Source organism: Hirundo rustica, chromosome 6, assembly GCF_015227805.2.
Source record: "Hirundo rustica isolate bHirRus1 chromosome 6, bHirRus1.pri.v3, whole genome shotgun sequence".
NCBI lineage: Eukaryota > Metazoa > Chordata > Aves > Passeriformes > Hirundinidae > Hirundo > Hirundo rustica.
The window spans coordinates 35,821,407-35,840,076 of NC_053455.1; the positions used below are offsets into that span (position 1 = coordinate 35,821,407).

Genomic DNA, 18,670 nt, shown 5'->3' on the forward strand with positions numbered 1-18,670 from the left:
AAGGAGTAACACTCTCTCAGGTAACCGGACAGGGACGGTGTGTGAGTACTGTTCCCCCTAATAGAGAACATTTGTGTAACATCACTGTGAAAAACCCCAAGCAAAAACAAAAAGCAGATTGGTTGCTCCCAGCTCCCAATACTCGATGGGTTTGCCAGAGTATAGGAATTACTCCCTGTTTATCTTTAAAAATTTTCAATCACACCCATGACTATTGCATTCAAGTAACTATTATACCGAAAATTACTTATCATCCAAAAGATTATGTCCTTGAACAGCACACAACCCCAGAACACCACCTCATGAGAAGAGAACCTTTCACCGCCTTGACTATAGCAACTCTTCTAACTGTAGGAGGAGTAGGAGCTGGAACAGGGATAACCTCATTAGTCAACCAACAGAAAGAATTTAGAGCACTAAGAATCTCTGTAGATGAAGATTTAAGTAAAATAGAAAAAGCAATTGATGGGTTAGTAAAATCAGTAAGATCACTGTCAGAATTACAAAATCGAAGGGGTTTAGATCTGCTGTTTTTACAACAAGGGGGCCTTTGTGTAGCGCTAAAAGAAGAATGCTGTTCGTATGCAGATCACACAGGAGTAGTAATCAATACTATGAATGAACTAAGGAAGCAGATAGAACAGCGGAAAAGAGAAAATGAAGCCCATCAAAATTGGTATGAAAACTGGTTCAACCACTCCCCTTGGTTAACCACACTGCTTTCTACTATTGCGGGGCCAGTAATTCTAGTGGCACTCGGGCTTACCTTTGGACCATGTATATTTAATAAACTGATAACTATAGTGAAAAGCCGGCTGGAAGCAGCACATCTTATGCTTCTTAGGACTAAATATGATCAGATACCTCAAGAAGAAAATTTAGAAACTTTAGAGTTAGCTAGACAAGAACTGCAAAGATACAGTGAACAAAAATAAGTAAGAACAAGAGAAATGGGGGAATTGTGATAAACATTAACTATTTTTTTGTTCACTGAAGATCAAATAACTCAAGATAACAGGAAGTTACTATGTCACTATCTAAGCTGATAGGCAAACAGACTCGTGCTCATTCCTTCTCTACTTGCTTAATCAGCTTTAAGTTTCAGGAATTCCAGCTTACAACTACAGCCTTCATCTCTGCGACCACCGAGAGACAGAAAGAGACCCTCCCAGCAACACGTCACACATACATCATCGGAGGAAAGAAGCAAGATAAAAGCAAGACTGAAAAATCTACCAATTCACGGCAGTTGGTGGAGCGAGACTCCCCTGCTGTCCAGCGCTGTATTTGCCTTTGCTTTGCCTGCTGTAATGTAATAAATTCCTATTGGAACTTTTCTTCGTGTTCATAGTCTATTACATGATGGTGTTGCAGCTGGTTACTACGGCGTGAATCGCATCCCTCAGAGCTGCTGACACCCTAGGGAGCAAAGGGCTCCAAGTGATGGATGGTCTGGAGTGCGGGATCATTAGTCTCTCTTTAACCCTAGATACTTAATGCAGATACTCTTGCCCTGCACAAATCAGCTCAACTCTGCCTTTTTTTTCCCCAGAAAGATTGATTTGCAGGGTCTAAGTCCTGGCTGCCACCAGCCATCTTCTGAGTGGCTGTCAGCTGCAGAAGGGGAATCAAAGTAGGACGTAGCAAAGGACAAATCCTATGCAATGCCTTGATGTGCATATGTCCAACGGTTTTAGTGTTAAATCAGCCAGGAGAAAAACTGCAAACAAACTTGAAGAAAAAAGAAAGTGCTTTGCAGGGTGTTGAATTTAACTGCGAACTGAAACAGCGTGGAAACATTGGATTTTCCTGTGTATTAATATGTCTATGTGCACCAATATTACTCCCTGACAGCACTGGAAGAGATGTCATGTAAATCCCCTTTTCTTCTTGTATCTTCCCCAGTACGTTTATCAACCTCATCACTAGCTCATAAAAGAAATTTAGGATAAAAGACAATAAAATTGTGTAAATAAAGGGTTTTTAAAAATATTTTGGCTTTAATAACTCTTGTAATGTCAAGTAGCTTCACTGACAGTGGTTGCAACGTTCACTGTGACTGCTACTAAAAATTCACTGCCACTGTTATGCTAACTAAGCCTTTACAGAAAATAGAGCATTTTGGGGGATGCTGTTGGGATGAAAGTGTTAAAACAGTACGAGGAGGGAGTGGTTTCTCTCAAAGTGACCTTGAAGCCGGGAATGTTAAAAATGTCAGTGTGGGATAACTCTATTTCGTATGCATAGTGTTGCTCATCCCCTGGCTGTTTCGAGAAGCAGAGCTCCCGTGGAGAGATAACACAGGCGCAGGGTAAGCTGAGCCTAGCAGAGCCAGCGTCCCTGTGCCTCTGCAGCCTGGCTGTCTCAGGGAGGGCATGAAACAAATCTACTCATTTCATTTCAGCTGTGGCTTAATGGTTGCTCTTGGTTACTGGTATGCGTTGATTCACACAGACGTGGGTAATTCCAAATTCGTGAGCAGCCAGAAAAAAAATGGACATTTTAAAACCACAGTCTTTCAGGAAATTTTTAGGTAGCCCTCTATCCTTATTTCACTGAGCCATTAATTTATTTGATTTCTGTCTTATTTCTCAGTGACTGATTTTATTTTTTAGTTACATTGATCCAAGATTATTATTAGATTAATAACAATAATAATATTATTTTCAAGCAAGTTTTGAAGAATGCTTTTCACCTGACAGTCTCAATAATGATTGGTCCTCCAGCAAATACTGAGCAAGATTTCTTCCTTTACTGTAATAAATAACTACTTGATATTTTCAGATGAAATTTAGGATTGCTCCCTGGTTTGCACAGCATCTAGTAACTAGGTTTTACCCCCAGACTTAGTCCCCAAAAAACATTTGCTTTATTTTAATCATGATTTAAATTTAACATCTCTTTGTCAGGTGTTATGGAGAGGATCTTTTCTGATGCCCATTAGTTAAATAATTCCTTTTTTCTTTAGTGCCCAGATCTTTATTTCTCCGTATAGTTTTCTTCTCAGATTTGTTCTGCCCACCTTTTACCTTTCCTTATTTGTCACCTCTGTGATTATTTGTTCTCTACTTTGAGCTTAATCTTCCTTGCCACAGGGTAGGGGCTGGGGGGCAAAAAAGTCAGACACCAAAGGCTTTTGGAAGGGAAGAGATCAATTTCCTCCCCTGAAACTTGAGGTCCTTTCGTTTCCCCCCTTTTACCAGCCTGAATTTTCTGTAAACTCAGGGTCTTGGCAAATTAGAGGGAGAGAGTATCTTGTATTATTTCTACTTGCTTACCTGCTAAGAAATTAATTTTTTTTCTCTTTCCCATGGTTTAGGGTAGTAAGTATGGAAAATTTCTGTGGATAATGTTTTATTCTTATAAATAGATTTTCTTTTGTTTTTATTCCACATTCACTTTTCAGGGACTGACTTTACTTCCATGTTTAAAAATATCTTTTCACTTGTCAAATTCACTGACTTCACTGTTACCAAAATAATTGATCTGGTACATCTGTAAACTTTCACTAAGGGTAATTTTGTTTTATGAATATTGAGATAAATTAGAAAAGGCATTTGGGAAATTTTCCTACTTCAGAAAAATAAGATTAGCTCACTGCTTGAAGACTTTCTCTTTTGGCTCATTGTATCTCCAAAACAGCTCAATATAGGACTTCCAGATGAGTACATTGGCCTAATCTGTTAGCTTTGGCAACTATTAGTAGCGTTGAGTAGACTCTCTTTTCACTGATAATGGTTAAGGAGTTGTGGTTAAAATGACTTTGTTGATAAAACAGTTTCCACATGTGTAAAAGGCTCTGAAATTTTGTGAACAAAGTCATGAATGGTACAGTAATTGGACTCTCCCTTTTGTGGCACTATTTAGAAATTCTGGAAATTCTGTAGAAACGTCAAATAATTTGTTTCCATGTGTTGTTTTTGACTATTAGTTTTCAGTCTAGTCTGTGAACCTTTATCTTCTGATTTAGAATTTGTGAATATTATCCTAAATTTAAATCAAGGGCAGGATTGGTTGATGGTCAGGAAGAAACAAAACAGTTTTTACCACTAGAATTTTATCTTCTTATATTTAAGGTTCTAAAGTGTAACTTCAAAGTGAATCACTTGTTCTTTTCAATATTTAACCAGTTTTGGGAAAGGAAAAAAATTCAAAGTATTCCCCTGGCCTTTCCTTTTTCATGGCCTCATTATGTTACTGATTTTGGGCTTCAGAAATGAAAAAAACCTCCTACCCTCCCAGCATGTAACACTCTTCATACCATTTGTTCTTTAACTGTAGTGAAATTGAATTGAAAACAGATTAGGTTGGTGTGGCATGGACTAATCCCCTTGCCTGACAGCAGGTGGGTATCTCTATGGATGGCTGTGCAAAGAAGAGGGACAGGAAAATGCATCATTACCTTTGCCTGAGAGAGGTGTTTAAAGGCAGAACATGCATTTTTACATTGCCATATCTGACGGTTCTTATTTCATGTGATTGAATTAAGATACTAGATGAGTTCTAAATAAAAAGAATTATTCCCTTGCAAGGATGCTGATTTTTATTTTATTATTATTCAAGCCAGTGACAATTGGCATTCATTGTTACAAGTGAGTGAGAAAGAAAATAGGTGAAAAATGTCTGGTGAGTGACCAGAGAAAAGAGAGAAGAGAAGAGAAGAGAAGAGAAGAGAAGAGAAGAGAAGAGAAGAGAAGAGAAGAGAAGAGAAGAGAAGAGAAGAGAAGAGAAGAGAAGAGAAGAGAAGAGAAGAGAAGAGAAGAGAAGAGAAGAGAAGAGAAGAAACTTGGTAGGGTCATTTGTCTGGAGAAAATTAGCAAGTCAGCAATGGGTGATATCATTAGCATTAATAGGGAAATAATTTTAGTACTTAGGACATGGGGCTGCTGGAGTGAGTCCAGAGGGCCACAAGATGATGAGAGGGAGGGAGCACCTCTCCTGTAAGGAAATGCTAAAGGGCTGGGGCTGTTCAGCCTCAGAGAAGCTCTTGGAGTGACTTAATTCTGGCCTTCCAGTACCTGAAGGGGCCTACAAGAATTTTGGAAAAGGACTTTTTACAAGAGCAGGTAGCGACAGGAGACAGGAAAAGGACAAACTGAAAGAGGGTAGGATTAGATTAGATATTTGGAAAAAGTTCTTCTCCAAAATTCTTGTAGGTTAGAGAAGCTGTGAATATCCCATTCCTGTAAGTGTTCAAGATTCTGAGCAATCTGGTCTGGAGAAAGGTGTTCCTGTCCATGACAGGGGGTTTGGAGCTGGATAATTTTTAAGCTCTCCTCCAGTCCAAAACATTCTATGATTTAGATTCCTAGAAGCAGCATAATAAGAGCTGAAATTATAAAAGTCACATTTAGGATTAATAAGTATGTACAATTTGCATTTTCAAGGAAATAAAGACAATAAGAATTCCCCTGCATTTAATTTGTGCATTTTTTTCTGACTGTTATGACTCGTATTATTTCTGTTCTTTTATTCAACTGTGAGGAAGTAAGAGAGGGGATTGGGATATTGTAGTGTTGATCTCCCACTACCTTGTCTCATGGGTAGAGATGTTTGTTGTGCTGTCCTCAGTGTTTGCAAATGCATAGCTCTGAACTTGTAGTTGATGTTATAGTTTTCCTTGGAAAAAATGACTGTGTTTTATGCAGGTATATTACAAATTTTCAAGAAGGACTTCAGTTGGACTGTAGTTTGACTGCTACCATTAAACTTGTGATTTAAAAAAAAAAAAAATCAAGCAAGCTAGGACACAGCAGTCCTCTCTGCAAAATGTCAGTGAGATCAAATGTTCAAACAGTAATCGTAATGACAAGATCTTTTGGCTGTGAAGTATAGAATCACTAAGGCTGGAAAAGACCTCTAAGATCGAGTATCTCATGAAATACAGGTAGCTTGGATTAATTTGTTGCCTCCAGTCAGCAGCGGATGTGAACCTGCATTAGAACCAAGTTCTGGGCTGCAGAGATGTTTTCTCTCTGAAACTGCTGGTACTGACCTGGCTGGAGGTGCCAGACTTGATGGATCCCTGATCTCTATAATAAGGCTGTTGCTGTTGCCTGTGTTTTTCTGAATTCACTTGCAATAGAATTAAGATAATAAAGAGTGTTTTTGAAAAATCTGGATTTTACATAAAGCATGTTATGTTTTAGTAAAATCAAAGTAATTTGCAAAGACCTCTTAACTCACAAGCCTTTAGAATACATGGTACCTGGGGACAATGAACACAAACCTGCAACAGATTGGCTGAATCAGTTTCAAGAGCTCTTTGTTATTACTAAGCATTTAAGGTTGTTAATATTTCCTTAGTAAACTCTTTGCATAGATATCAACAGTTTGGTAATGTTGGTGTCTGTAATTCCTTTGTTATTGATGCAAATAACGAGGCTGGCCATCTGTCTTGGTTTGAAAAGACAGGTATCTGTTAGGGAGAGGCGGGGCCTCTCTAGGAATGGGGAATTCCAATCCTTTCCCTCCAAGTTATTATAATTTAGAAGATTAAAAAGGCTTTTTCAGTCAGAGCTATGGGGAAAGGAATAAGAGTTCTTTACTAGTAAATATAACAGGACAGACAAACAACAACAGCAATTATAATAATAATAAACAGAACCAAGAACCCCGAGGGCCTTTGTCTCACAAGTCCCAGGCAGTCTGATCTCTCGGGACCCCAAGAGCACCAAGCCGAAACGGAGAAAACTCCAGCGCTGATGGCTGGAAAAGGTGTGTTGTCCCGGTAGGCAGGGGGGTGTCCCGGCAGGCAGGGGGGTGTCCTGGCAGGCAGGGGGGTGTCCCGGCAGGCGAAGTGAGCGGTGCTGGAGAAGCCGCGGCGGCTGGACCCGGGCTGACCCAAAATCCAGCAGGGCAGACGAGGGGCTCCGAACTCCTGGACACTCCAACAGATGATAGAATTCCCAGGACCAGACACTCTGTTAACAGTGGACTTTTCACGCAGCTAGCCATTGCCCAATGGTCCTCTCTGAAACAGAGAGCAGAAGAGCCCACCCTCAGCTCCCGGAGCCCCTGAGCCTTTTCCTCCACCCCAAACTAAGTGATCTACTGCCCTCTCCACTTCTTTTGTGTGGGTCAAGCACCCTTTAAGCATCAGTATTTAGTCTCTTAGCAACTTATAAGGGGGAAAAATTCTATAGGAAAACTTAACCCCCCACACCGTCAAAGGTTTAATAGGTGCAATAATTTAAGTACTTGTGTAGTCTCTAGCTGACTTAATAGCAGAATATGGTGCTTCTGTGTGTGTCAGCTTGTTTCAGTGCACGCTGGTGCTTGCCAAAGAGGCTGCTGGAAATGGAGCTTCCTCAGGAGCATGGATATTACATGGGCACATGCAGCTGGACAGTGTCCTGTTCCTGTCAGGACTGCTTCATTCCTCATACAGGAACTATAGAAAACTGTCTTTCTCCTGTCATTTTCATTGTGGCTGCAGTTTCTGGGATTTTAAATAAGTTTAGACCAGCTGATTTTTCTCAAATGTTTGGACTTCTTACTAGAAATACAATGCATTCAAACCCTCATGGCATTAAGTCAGGACTTTGGATACACTGAGAGTCTTCAGAGGTAGCTCTACAGCTCCTGGATAGGTGTTGTTTCATAAGGGCACTGCTTGAACATTAAACAGCTTTGTGGTTTTGACCTCTAAAAGAAAGTGTTCTTTTCCAAGAGGTTGCTGTAAACAGAAGTAATAGTATAACAGTAAATATTGCTGGCCATAATAATTTTTTTCATAAACAAATATCTTCATTTTAAAATATATCATATGTATTTGAATATTTTACTGCTGCTGGTGCTGAAGAGAGATTTGAAGTTATGTTATTTTAATCAATTTCTATAAAAACATTGATGGTGGAACAGCATTAAGACAAGGTTTTTGGGCAAGGATTTTTCAGGCAGTGATGGGCAAGAACATCTCTGAAAATAGTGCAGTCATACTGATGTGAAAGTTTTCAGTCAAGAACAGAGTTTTGTCAGCAATACATTTATGGTGGGCTCTGAAGAGTGCCATAAATAAAGAGCTTTGCTGCCCACAAACCTGCAGAAGCTCTGGGTAGGACTTAGACACCGACTGCCCACAGTCTGAGCACTGGGCAGGTATCTGCAGATTGGCCCTGTAAGCACTCCCAGGCCTCTGTCATGTAGGAAGAGCTAATGAGATTGAGGAATTTCTCAAATTTCTTTCTACTTAAATAACAGTTCATTTATTCAAACTTCTGAAAGGTAAGTTCATGCTGAAAAACATTGTTTAATTTTTTCATTGTGAATAGTGCCATTTCTTCAGTGAAGGCCTGTTTCAGAATGAGAGCTGTTTAAAGGTCAAACATCGTTTATAGCATCATTATTCCCTTCACGTGCTCATTCTTTGGGAAGTGCATTCAGACACCTGATTGTTGCAAAAATATTTTTGCAAGGCAAAACCTCCTTTTAAATGTGCTAGAAGTGTTAGTTTTGAATTCAAGTAAAATATGTTATTTTACTAAGGCTTCAGAGTGATGTGTTAAAAAGCAGAATAAGATTAGTAGTTTTTGTGCTCTCGGATTGATAAAGCCCATTTTCCTTTTGGAGGTACCTTTCTTGGCCTCCTGCCCCTATTCCTCAAACAAAAGTCTTTAGCTACACATGGCTTACTAGCTTAAGTGCACTTTCAAAATGGTAATTTAAGAGCCCTGTATAGCCAAAATAGCTCTGTTCCGGAACGACTCACAGCATGGTCTTTAAAACAGAACACCCAGCCACTAAACTGTTCTGTGTCACCTCAAAACATCTGCTGGAAAACAAGGCTATAATAGATACATTGTTCTCAGATCCTTTTTTCTTTTTTTTTTTTTTTTTTTTGTTAAGTCCTATTAAGTAGCCAGTATTTCATTTCAGTAAAATAGGGCCCTTTTCTCTTGAAGTAGGAAAAACTTTCCTTCTACAAGGATAACTCTGTAGGCGTGCGTGCCAGTTCTTTCTTTTACGTCTTTTCTTTTAGAGTTTCCAGTTAAGAGCTATTCTAACTCAAACAGTGGCTGTTTACTCCTCTCGGACGTTTCTTTCCCACCGTGCATATGGCTATCTCCTTCGTTCCCGTTCCCCCGTTGTCCCAATGCTGTTGCCTCACTGCCTAAAAAAGGGCAGTGTTCACACGGGTGGCTGTGGTGCATTTTCCCTTTGCTCTTTGCACCGTCACGTGAGATGTCTGCGGCTCTCTGGGCTCTGTTCTGCATCCACAGCTCTCAAAACAAGTAACATTCATTTTTCCTACAAACATAAACTCTTTTGTGGCCCATGGGACAACACTGTCCAGTGGAGATCAATTGGGTGTTTACGCTACAGCACTGGCTTCCATCCATGATTCCCCTTCCCTCTTTCCTCAAAGGTAGAGTGTAAACCAAGATGAAATATTCATAATCTACAAGGAAGAGATATAGTTGCTTTTAGGTCTACAGGTCTAGAAATTTAGAAGATAAAACCAGGAACTATAGGTAGCTTTGGGATTCACTGAGCTCATAACCCGAGAGGTTCCTTTGGAGGTAGTTGGCTGAGAAGGAATCTCCTGAGGCCTTTCTTTTTATTCATCCTTTGATCAAAAGTGTTTGCCTCTGAAATGGCAAAGTTTAAAGATCGTCTACAAAAGCGTTTGCTATGAGCCAGCTCCTGAGAAAGTGACTGTATCTGTAGGCAAACTGGAAACAACACTTCCGCTGCCAGATGAACTTTCAGACAGTTACATTTTGATCGCAGTGGGGAAAGGAAAAAGGAACACTGAGTTATGAAAAACACTTTTATTAAAATACTAACAAAAAACTCTGTTTCAAGTTAATTGCATTCCATTTAAATGATAGCCCATAATACCGACTTATCAGTCAGGTTTAAAGTAAATAGCAAGCAAAATAACTTGATGTAATTTGATGAGTAATAATTTATTTCAATTCACAAGATCGTGTCAATTCTTCCTGTTTCAAAACATTTGACTACTAACTTCTAAAATTTAAATGTGGGGATCTTTCCAACGTGTAATGAAATAAAAACACTTCATAAGGAAGGCAACACATTTGTCTAATTATAACTGTGATATGGGAAATGTCAAGATTCTTGAAATCATGTTTTGTCTTTAATAATGAACACCTCATTATTATGTTATTATGTGTATGTGGAAATATAAATTGCAGGTCTGTCACTATAGTATATAAAGTATTGATGTTCCTTATGAGTTTTGATGAATTTGTGGATGAACAAAAGAACACACAAAACAGCATAAGATGCTGCGGTTAAATATTCCCTGCCTGTTGGTCTTTCATTATTTTACAAGAATTTGATCCTCACAGAGTTTTCTATCCTATGTAGGAGAACCAGTCTCTTCAAAAGGCTTGTGAACGAGTTTGTATGCATTGCAAGTCCACTGGCATAAACTGATGTGTTTGTGTGATTTCTTTCAAAATAGCTGTAATGGTATTTGTACCAAAGATTACTTCAGTTTATATCCAACTTTTGTCTCCTATGTGGAAGCAGCTGAGATTTGTTTCCTTTTCAATCCAGGCTTTCCAATAAAAGAGCTCTAGGATCAACCTAATGCTTTTCATTTCCACCTTTATTTTGTACATCCATGAAGTTTTATAGGGTGGAAGTGGAGCTGTGGCATCAAGCAAAGTGCAAGATTTCCAAGGTACCTGTAGTCACTTGAACTGAATTTTCTTTGTGCTTACAGCTTGACAACAAATAGGCGGCATCCTTTGTATAAGCGGCATCCATCTTTTCCTGGTATTTGGTATTGTGCCTAAATATGTGCCTTGGCAACTGATTCTTCTAGTGAAGAATGCCAGTGTGGACCCAGTCTCATACCTGGCTCAGCAGGATGTCACTTTAGATGCTGGAGTTTCCCTCCTGGCTCTATTTGGTGACTGATGTTTGCTCTTACCCTGACCATCCTCCTGTGAAGGAGAGAGAAGGAAGTGAGAGAGAAGGTCTCTATCCTGGGATCACCCCTAGGATGGAGCGCACTGTTATTTCTTGGTCCCCTACTCATGGCTGTTGTGGGAAGGGCATGTGAGCCTGTGTAGTGTCTCTGTAGGTTTGCTGACTGGTAGGACTACTTTTTCTCCTTCACTTTCATTTCAGGGGAGAATCTCCCCCTTGGACTTGTACTGGAGTTTTTTATGATCCCTCTCCCTTCACACACTGCTGCCTGTATGATCTCTACACCTTGATGCCTTGGGAATGGCATCATTTGCCATTTTCCTTCTATAAGAAGGGCTGAAACTGCTTCAGTTAACAATCCTTATCCCACTGGACAGTGAAAATTGCCTTTCAGTGAATACACTTGAAGTTTCCTTAGATTTTCTATTGCCATTGTAGAAAAAGTAAATACATATATATGAACAGCTCAAAATGTGGCATATTAACTAAATTATAGAGATATTTGTCCTTAATATCTTATTGTGAAAATTTCCAAAGAATGCAGTCCTAATATCATCCTTTCTGTAGCCAGAGTTGCACTTATTTTAGCACTGTTTTTGTTCCCAAAATGTGTGTTTATTAGAAATAGGTAACAGAAAGCAAGGTCATGTTGTGCCAAAGGATTCTTCCAAATGCGATGTGTTTTTCCTTCAGGAACTTTAGCTGTACAAATATTTCTGTGGGTTTGGGAAGGGAACTAGTTGTTTCCTCTGAGGTATCACTACAAGTATTTTGGGGCTAAATCCTTGTCTCTGCTGGGACACTGGAGCCTGGCTTGGATGCGGGTGAGCTTGGCACTTGAAGCCCAAATCCTGACCAGAGACTGCACACAGGGAGGCCAGGCCAGGAGAATAGCAGAACAAATTACTAATGACACCTAAAGGAGGAAAAACCAATTTGGATAATATCACTGTTTTGCTGTTCATGATTTGACTGCCACAATTAGAAAACATCAGATTTCATGAAGTTTTCCCTGACTGACTAAGCAGGATCCTAACCTACAGTATAGGGACTGTTCTTTTGATCATTGATATTGCAGTGAATTGAGAGGGAGAGATAAGAAAAAGTCAGAAAATTAATTCTAACTGATAAGCGAGAGGTATTATCATTAAAAAAATCCCTTAAACTGGCTCTGCAGAAGAGTGACCTCTTTTAGGTTCACCTGTTTTCACGTTGGGCCCTGAGCAGGCACAAATTCAACTTTCCTGGTGAGGAGAGTATGGCACCATTCTCCTCCCTGAGAGCCCTGGGCTGGTAACAACAGTGTGGCTTCTTGTCCTGTTCAAGGCAGGGTTGACAGACAGATGCCTTCTCTGGGGAGAAGTGTGATCTGCAGAAACATCAGAAAGCTGGTGATGTGCTCAGTGAAGACTTGTACAATTTCTCTGTAAGAATTTCAGAACAGTTCCACAGCATAATGTGCGGTTTCTTCCCTCCCTGTTTTCCTTCAAACCATCACTTATCTCTCGTATGATAAAGGTGATTTCCAGCCTGACAGAGGTATAAAACCCACAGAAGGTAGATTTCTATAGTTACCTTCCCTGTGTTGTAGTATTTATCTTCACACTGCTTGCATTCAAAGAGCTCATCAAAGCATGATTACAGTGAGGGAAGGCTGGCTAGCCAAAGCTTTTCCCTCTGCGAAGACAAAAAATATCCTCAGTACTGTAGTTGGATAGACTATGACATTTAGGAGTAGGTATCTCTCCTTGTGAGTTACCAATTCAAACTATATCTGAATGGGGCCCATGGCCAATTAGATATCTATGGGAACAGACTCATGTCCCAGTTCAAGGACAAATTTACATCTCAGCTGGAGCTCAGCAGTTTAGCTGTCAACAGTCCCAGGAAAATGAATCAAAAGGCATCCTCTGAGATGACTGGAACATACTGGTAAAGGAAGCTAAAGAAAAAATGGCAGCAGCTGTTTCACTCCTTTGACATAAAAAGAGAGGGTTTATTTCAGTGCTAGCAAAACTGGCAATACAATTAGCTTTGCCATTGCACAAGCTCTATATGCAAAAAGTGTGCTTGCCCGTGAAACATTTTGTCATAATCCATCATCATCTCTCTCTCTCTCTTTTTTTTTTTGTTTTGATTTGTTTGCTTGTTTTGTTTTGTGACCTGATCTGAGTCTTTGTTGTGGACACAGAGAACACGCTGCATAAAAGAATGAACAAACGAAGCAGGAAGACACCGATCCTGAGGGATTTGTAGAAGAAAGAAAATGTTGACATTATTCAACCTATTTCATACGATGCATATTGTGGTATAGAAAAAGTGTACAAAGAAAGCTATTTGACCTTGAAACAGATTATATATGTGTTGATTTATTGTTTAAAAAGTCTTTTGAGAACATAGATTGAATGCAATAAACATTTCAGAAAGAGTTGCCATTGTAATTTGGCAACTTATACAAGGTGTTGCAACTATTTCCCCTGGTTTAGAGATGCAGGAAGAACCCAGAAAACTTTGCCATTGTAGCTGAATGTACAAATGGTCCTAGGTAATTTCAGGGACTAAATTAAACAGCTCAATTAAGTTTAACACACAAAAAAAATATTTGACCCAACCTGTGTAATTTTACTCTCCAAAATGAAATGGGAACAATCCTATTATTTATTAAAACCATATCTTCAGTATGATTTGAAAGCCTTGGAAAGTCTGTATATAGAGAAAAGATAAAAATTTATTTGGGGAAGGAGAAAAAGGTGGGGGGATGGTTTTAGCTGTAGGAAACACTATGGAGAACTATCAGAAATTACTGAAAGAATTCCTATCAGAAATTACTGAAAGAATCCACCCCAAGTACTGTTAAGGAAAGCTACATACCCCTTCTAGGACTTCATTTTTGTCCATTAATTTTCATCCACCGATTTCATGCTACGTGCATAATGCAAGAAAGAATTCAGAGCAGTAAATGAGTTATATTACCTGTTCATGCTGAGGTGCTAAAATCAAGTTCCTGAAAAGGCAGTATGCCTTTGATCTACCCCTTTTGTATTGCCAGAATTAAGAATGCACACATGAGATGGAGTGACTGAAATATGACCTGAAAAGGATAGTTCTGAGGCTTTTGGGCAAATGAGTCTAGTTTCACAGGATTAAAGATAATTCCTCATTACCAAATCAAGCAAGTCAACCTATGCAATTATGAGAAGGAGCGGGAGTAACACATTTTAGGAATATAGAATTTAGTCCTGCTTACTTTACCTAAGGGGAAAGACACAAGCAGATAAATGGAAAGATACAAAGTTTATAATTAGAATTTAAAATTCCAGTGGCAATTGAACTACCTAAAGGTTTATAACTGTAGGGAAAAAAAAGGATGCACTGGTGGATTCAATATGCAGGTTTTTTAAGCAGTTGAAGGATGGTATGTGCTGTAGTGACATGTGACCGTATTAAGGAGCAGAATATATCTGAATGTTGCTGAAAACAACAGCAACTGCTGCACAGAATAGGGTTACTAAGCCACTTCCAAATAAAACAGGAGTGGGTCAATTAATGTACTGATTCACAGTTAGAAATATTAACAACTTCTCTGATCTCTGAAGCTACACAGAATTCACTGACACTGTGGCTAACTTTTCTATACCACTAGAACTCTGGCCAGGCTTGGCATTCTCTGAGCCAGAGCCATCTGTCAGCATCGAGCCACAACTAATGAATGATCCAAACAAAGAATGAGAGTGGCTGTCTCCACTGTCAGTAAATAAGGGATACAATGTTCCAGCCCAACACCTTTTATTTCAGATCTCAAGAACGCAGTTGTGGTGGGTTTGAAGCAAGTTCCCATGTACCCACTTATAAACCTTTTACCTCCTAAACCTCATAGGATTGCTCTGGCCAACACACTGAATGAACCACTAAGCAATTCCATTTTGGAGTAGGTCATTTAAGTGGAAAGAGAAATGCTGCCCTTAGTTCAGCTCTAGTGCTGGAGCTGTGCACGCACAGATGTGCTGGCTCTGTAACTCTGAGCGACAGCACTGCTTCTGTTCTCTGCAGAACCTATGGGTTTTGGGAAAAACCTGCTATTTTGTGTTCTATTCAGATCGATATAAACACCATCAATCAATAGCAAAATTTACTTCTAGCCTAAGAAAGACTGTTATCTGATTAGCATCAGAGAGCATCATAAAAATAAGGCCATTTAATGAAGTGCTGGTCTCCAGAAGATTCTTACCTTTATTCTGATTGTTTATTTTTTTTTACTGTTACTTTTTAAAATTGTCTAATTCTGAAAAAAACCAGAGTTTTCACTAAATTCACCATTAAGTCACAAAATATCCCCCTAAATATTCTAAAACCTTCAAATTAAAACAGGGAAGCAAGCAAAGGGCTATAATTTCAATTTCATGTATTCTGAAGTATGTGCAAGTGTTTGTAAGATTTGTCCATATTTCCTGAAAGATCGACTGTCAGTTTTCCACAGCTGAAGATACAGACTGCTAATTTGCTAATTTTCTTCCTGAGAACAGGTACAGCACTTGACACTCATCATTGTGCTGTCTTTACTTACCTAAATGGGAAGGTAGGTACCAATGTGGAAGCTGGAGCTGCTGTGCCAGAAGCCGGCACTGCCATCGATGCCGTCTCACCAGCTGCTCCTGTCAGAGCTTTATCAACAGAGAAGGGACTAGAAAAGTTCCAAACCTCTGGTCTTCCATGCAGCCACCTAATATACTTATCAGCAACATGAATGCTGCAATTTTACTTAAAACATTCACTAAGCCAGACACAACCTCTCCTTTAAGCACAGGCCTTTGAGGGAGCTTTGAGGATACAAAGGGCACCGTGACAGCTATAAACTGAAGAAGCTTACCAAAGAGAGAGCTTATTTTTAACACTGTTTGCCTCTAGATGAACCAGAGACTCCTCGTACAACCTTCCACATTCCTAAATCCAGAGGTACTAGGGAAAAAGGGCTACGGAACAAAAGCCTGCACGCCATAATTGAGGTTACGTTAGCAAGGAAGAAGCAGGAGGTATGCACACTGCTACAGGGACAGAGCAGCACGTGCATAACTTAAAGGTAACAGAGAGCTTCAGGACTACTATTACAACTAAACCACAAAACTATTTTGGAGGTGAAGAAGAATGTTTGAAATACAAAAGTTGTATTTATTGCTTTTTTTTAAAACCCAAACCCCAAACTGATCAGTGCCTGCTCACACAGCAGACCTGAAGATCCAGTTATAAAGCTGCAAATGAAGAGAAACCTGTCTCCATAGGCACTGCGAAGACAGAAAACAGATTTTTGAATGCAGCCACCAAAGGAAGTTCTTCTGTCTTTACACAGTTTACTGCAAAAGCACATTCTCTAAGCTGGGGTTTAGGAGTGCTTCTCACTCAAGTGAGCAGTGCCAAGACCTGGACAAACACCAAGCAGCAGATTTTTCATAAACTGGTTGTCAGCCACAAGGTTAAAACTCTTTGCACAGGAAGCACAGTTGAGGAGGGATTATTTCAAGCACCTGAAACAAACTCCCACAAAAAGCAATAAACACTTTAAATGTAATTTTCTTTTCCTGACACACTCTGGCCTTATTTTTGCTAACAAATATAGCATACATATATATATGTGTGTATATACATATATGGAATTAGAATTAGAATTAGACAAACTGCATCTGACAGTGAGTCCTTGCTTATGGAAATCTGGGACAGTGCTCACATGCAACACCACCATGGTAAATATATTTATTGACTTGGCAAAATTAGAAATTTATAGCAGTATTGTGGAGTAGATAACAACACTTAGATAATTAAAGAACATTATTACTTTTTGATAACTTGTTACAAATATTATTCTTGCAATATTCTGAGGAATAGATCAACTGCATTTCTCATATAGATGTTCTGAAAAACAATCTAGTTGGGGAAAGGGAATTGTGTTTAGTGCAAAACTAACATTCAACATTCAAAAACAGTACAAAAAGCACTACTGGAAGATTTACAGTAAACCAGTAATTCTCACAGTTTGCTAAAGAACCCACAAGAAATGTTTTCACTTTTTGAGTGTGTTAGGCCTTGTTTTGAAATCATTTTATTGCTTCACCAGTAGCTGTTTCCAGAGAGGAGGTTTCTAAGGGCAGAGACCTCCATCTATAAAAAAGAATTTGTTATGTTCTCTCAGTTCCTGTATGCATTCTCCAGAATTACCATTACTGGATTCTTTAAACTACTAAACTGCCCCTACCTAATGGAATTGTTAAAAACTGTATTTTAAATATGTGCTTATACAAGTTAAGAGCTGTTTAGTGAATATGACTTGGGTTCTTCCCAAACATAACAGTCAAAGCAGTTACAATAAAGAGTGCAGCAGAAAATGATTGAAGATTTCAGTTTTACAGTTTGAAACTGTGTTCTGTTGGCAAGCAATTTTCTCTTAACCTTAAGAGAAAAGCTAAATTACTGTACCAGAAATTTGTACTGAAAGTATCTTCCAGTACATCTTTTGACCATAATGCAAAGACTATACAAATTAAATGACTTTGGTAAAATAAAAGGGTAAGAAGCAGAAGTAGTTCTCTTACACTAAGGCTCTTTGTCTATGATCCTGAAAGGCAGTTCTGCTCTTTTGAATTTTGTTAAATAAAGATATTCTGGCTTTCAAGAAGGACATAACTCCTAAAGACAGACTTGACCTTTTCTTAGAGCTATTGCCCTGCTTACCATATCAGAAACTTACATGTAAGAAGTTGAATGCTGCCCTTTTCAGCCAGTTCTGTCATATACCACAGCTAGTACTGCAATTAAAATGCAACAATAGTGAAACTGACCTCCACCAAAAACACAGCAGGTTTTATTTCTGAAATGCTGATATACACTGTATTATTTAAGATTCTTTTTAAAAGTTATCATATTAATGAAATGGGTTTAATTTTTAATATAATGACAAAATTAAAGATGTGAAGATATCTGAATGTTGTAACGATTCTCTGTTGTCACGTTTCCATCCCGGTAATGGTGTTTCAGTCTTATTTCTGGCCAAGTTGGGACAGCTAAACATGAAGAGAAAAAAAGGTATTAGATTGTGAATCTTATTCTTTCAATCCAACTAATATCCAGTTCATACAGCAAATATTTCTGTCTTATATGCTTTGTTTGACTCTGGGAATCAAATGTCTTCTGGTGATAGAATATTTGATACATAACCTCAGAGCGGAAAACCTGAGCTTCAAATTTTCAGACTTGACTGTATCTCATGAAGTAAAGGCACAGTGTACACAGTCAAGATAAAAAAAAAAGTTAATTAAGCTGAATGAGGAGTTAAAAGCTAGCAAGTACCATTTGTCTCCTTGAAGTGCAACAAGAATTAATCTAGTTCTTTAAAACATAGTTTTGAATGACAACTTACTCTCATCTTAGGAGGACATTAAACCATGGGTGGTGACAGCTACTGAAGGGCTGCTATTTGCTGACAACCACGAATAATTTTTATTTTGTATTTGTATTGGAATGAGAGAAGTAATGATGTTTTTAACAGCACTAAAAGACAGAGTTTAAGTAGAGGTATGGACATCAAGCTCCCACTAGGCCAATACCTTTATATCTATATATCTGTAGATATTTATAAACCAGGACAAAGGTTTGAACATCTTGTAACTTGAAAAATTTGCAAGAAAACCCTGGAAAGAGATACTGTTTGTGAAAGTTCCAAGAAGTGACTCAATCTTTTTCAGTAGAATTAATGCAAAGACAATTATTATGAACTTGT

At 38.8% G+C, this 18,670-nt stretch overlaps 1 protein-coding gene across 2 annotated transcripts in view; it reads right to left on the minus strand.

The window, feature by feature from the left end:
- Positions 1–16,636: 16,636 nt before the first annotated feature.
- The window catches only part of SCFD1 (sec1 family domain containing 1), a 50,877-nt gene continuing 48,843 nt past the window's right edge, over positions 16,637–18,670 (minus strand). For both annotated transcript variants that reach the window (XM_040067423.2, XM_040067424.2), the window contains exon 25: positions 16,637–17,954. In XM_040067423.2, coding sequence (XP_039923357.1) covers positions 17,931–17,954 — 24 coding nt within the window. In that variant the 3' untranslated portion in view covers positions 16,637–17,930. The remainder of the gene's footprint in view (positions 17,955–18,670) is intronic.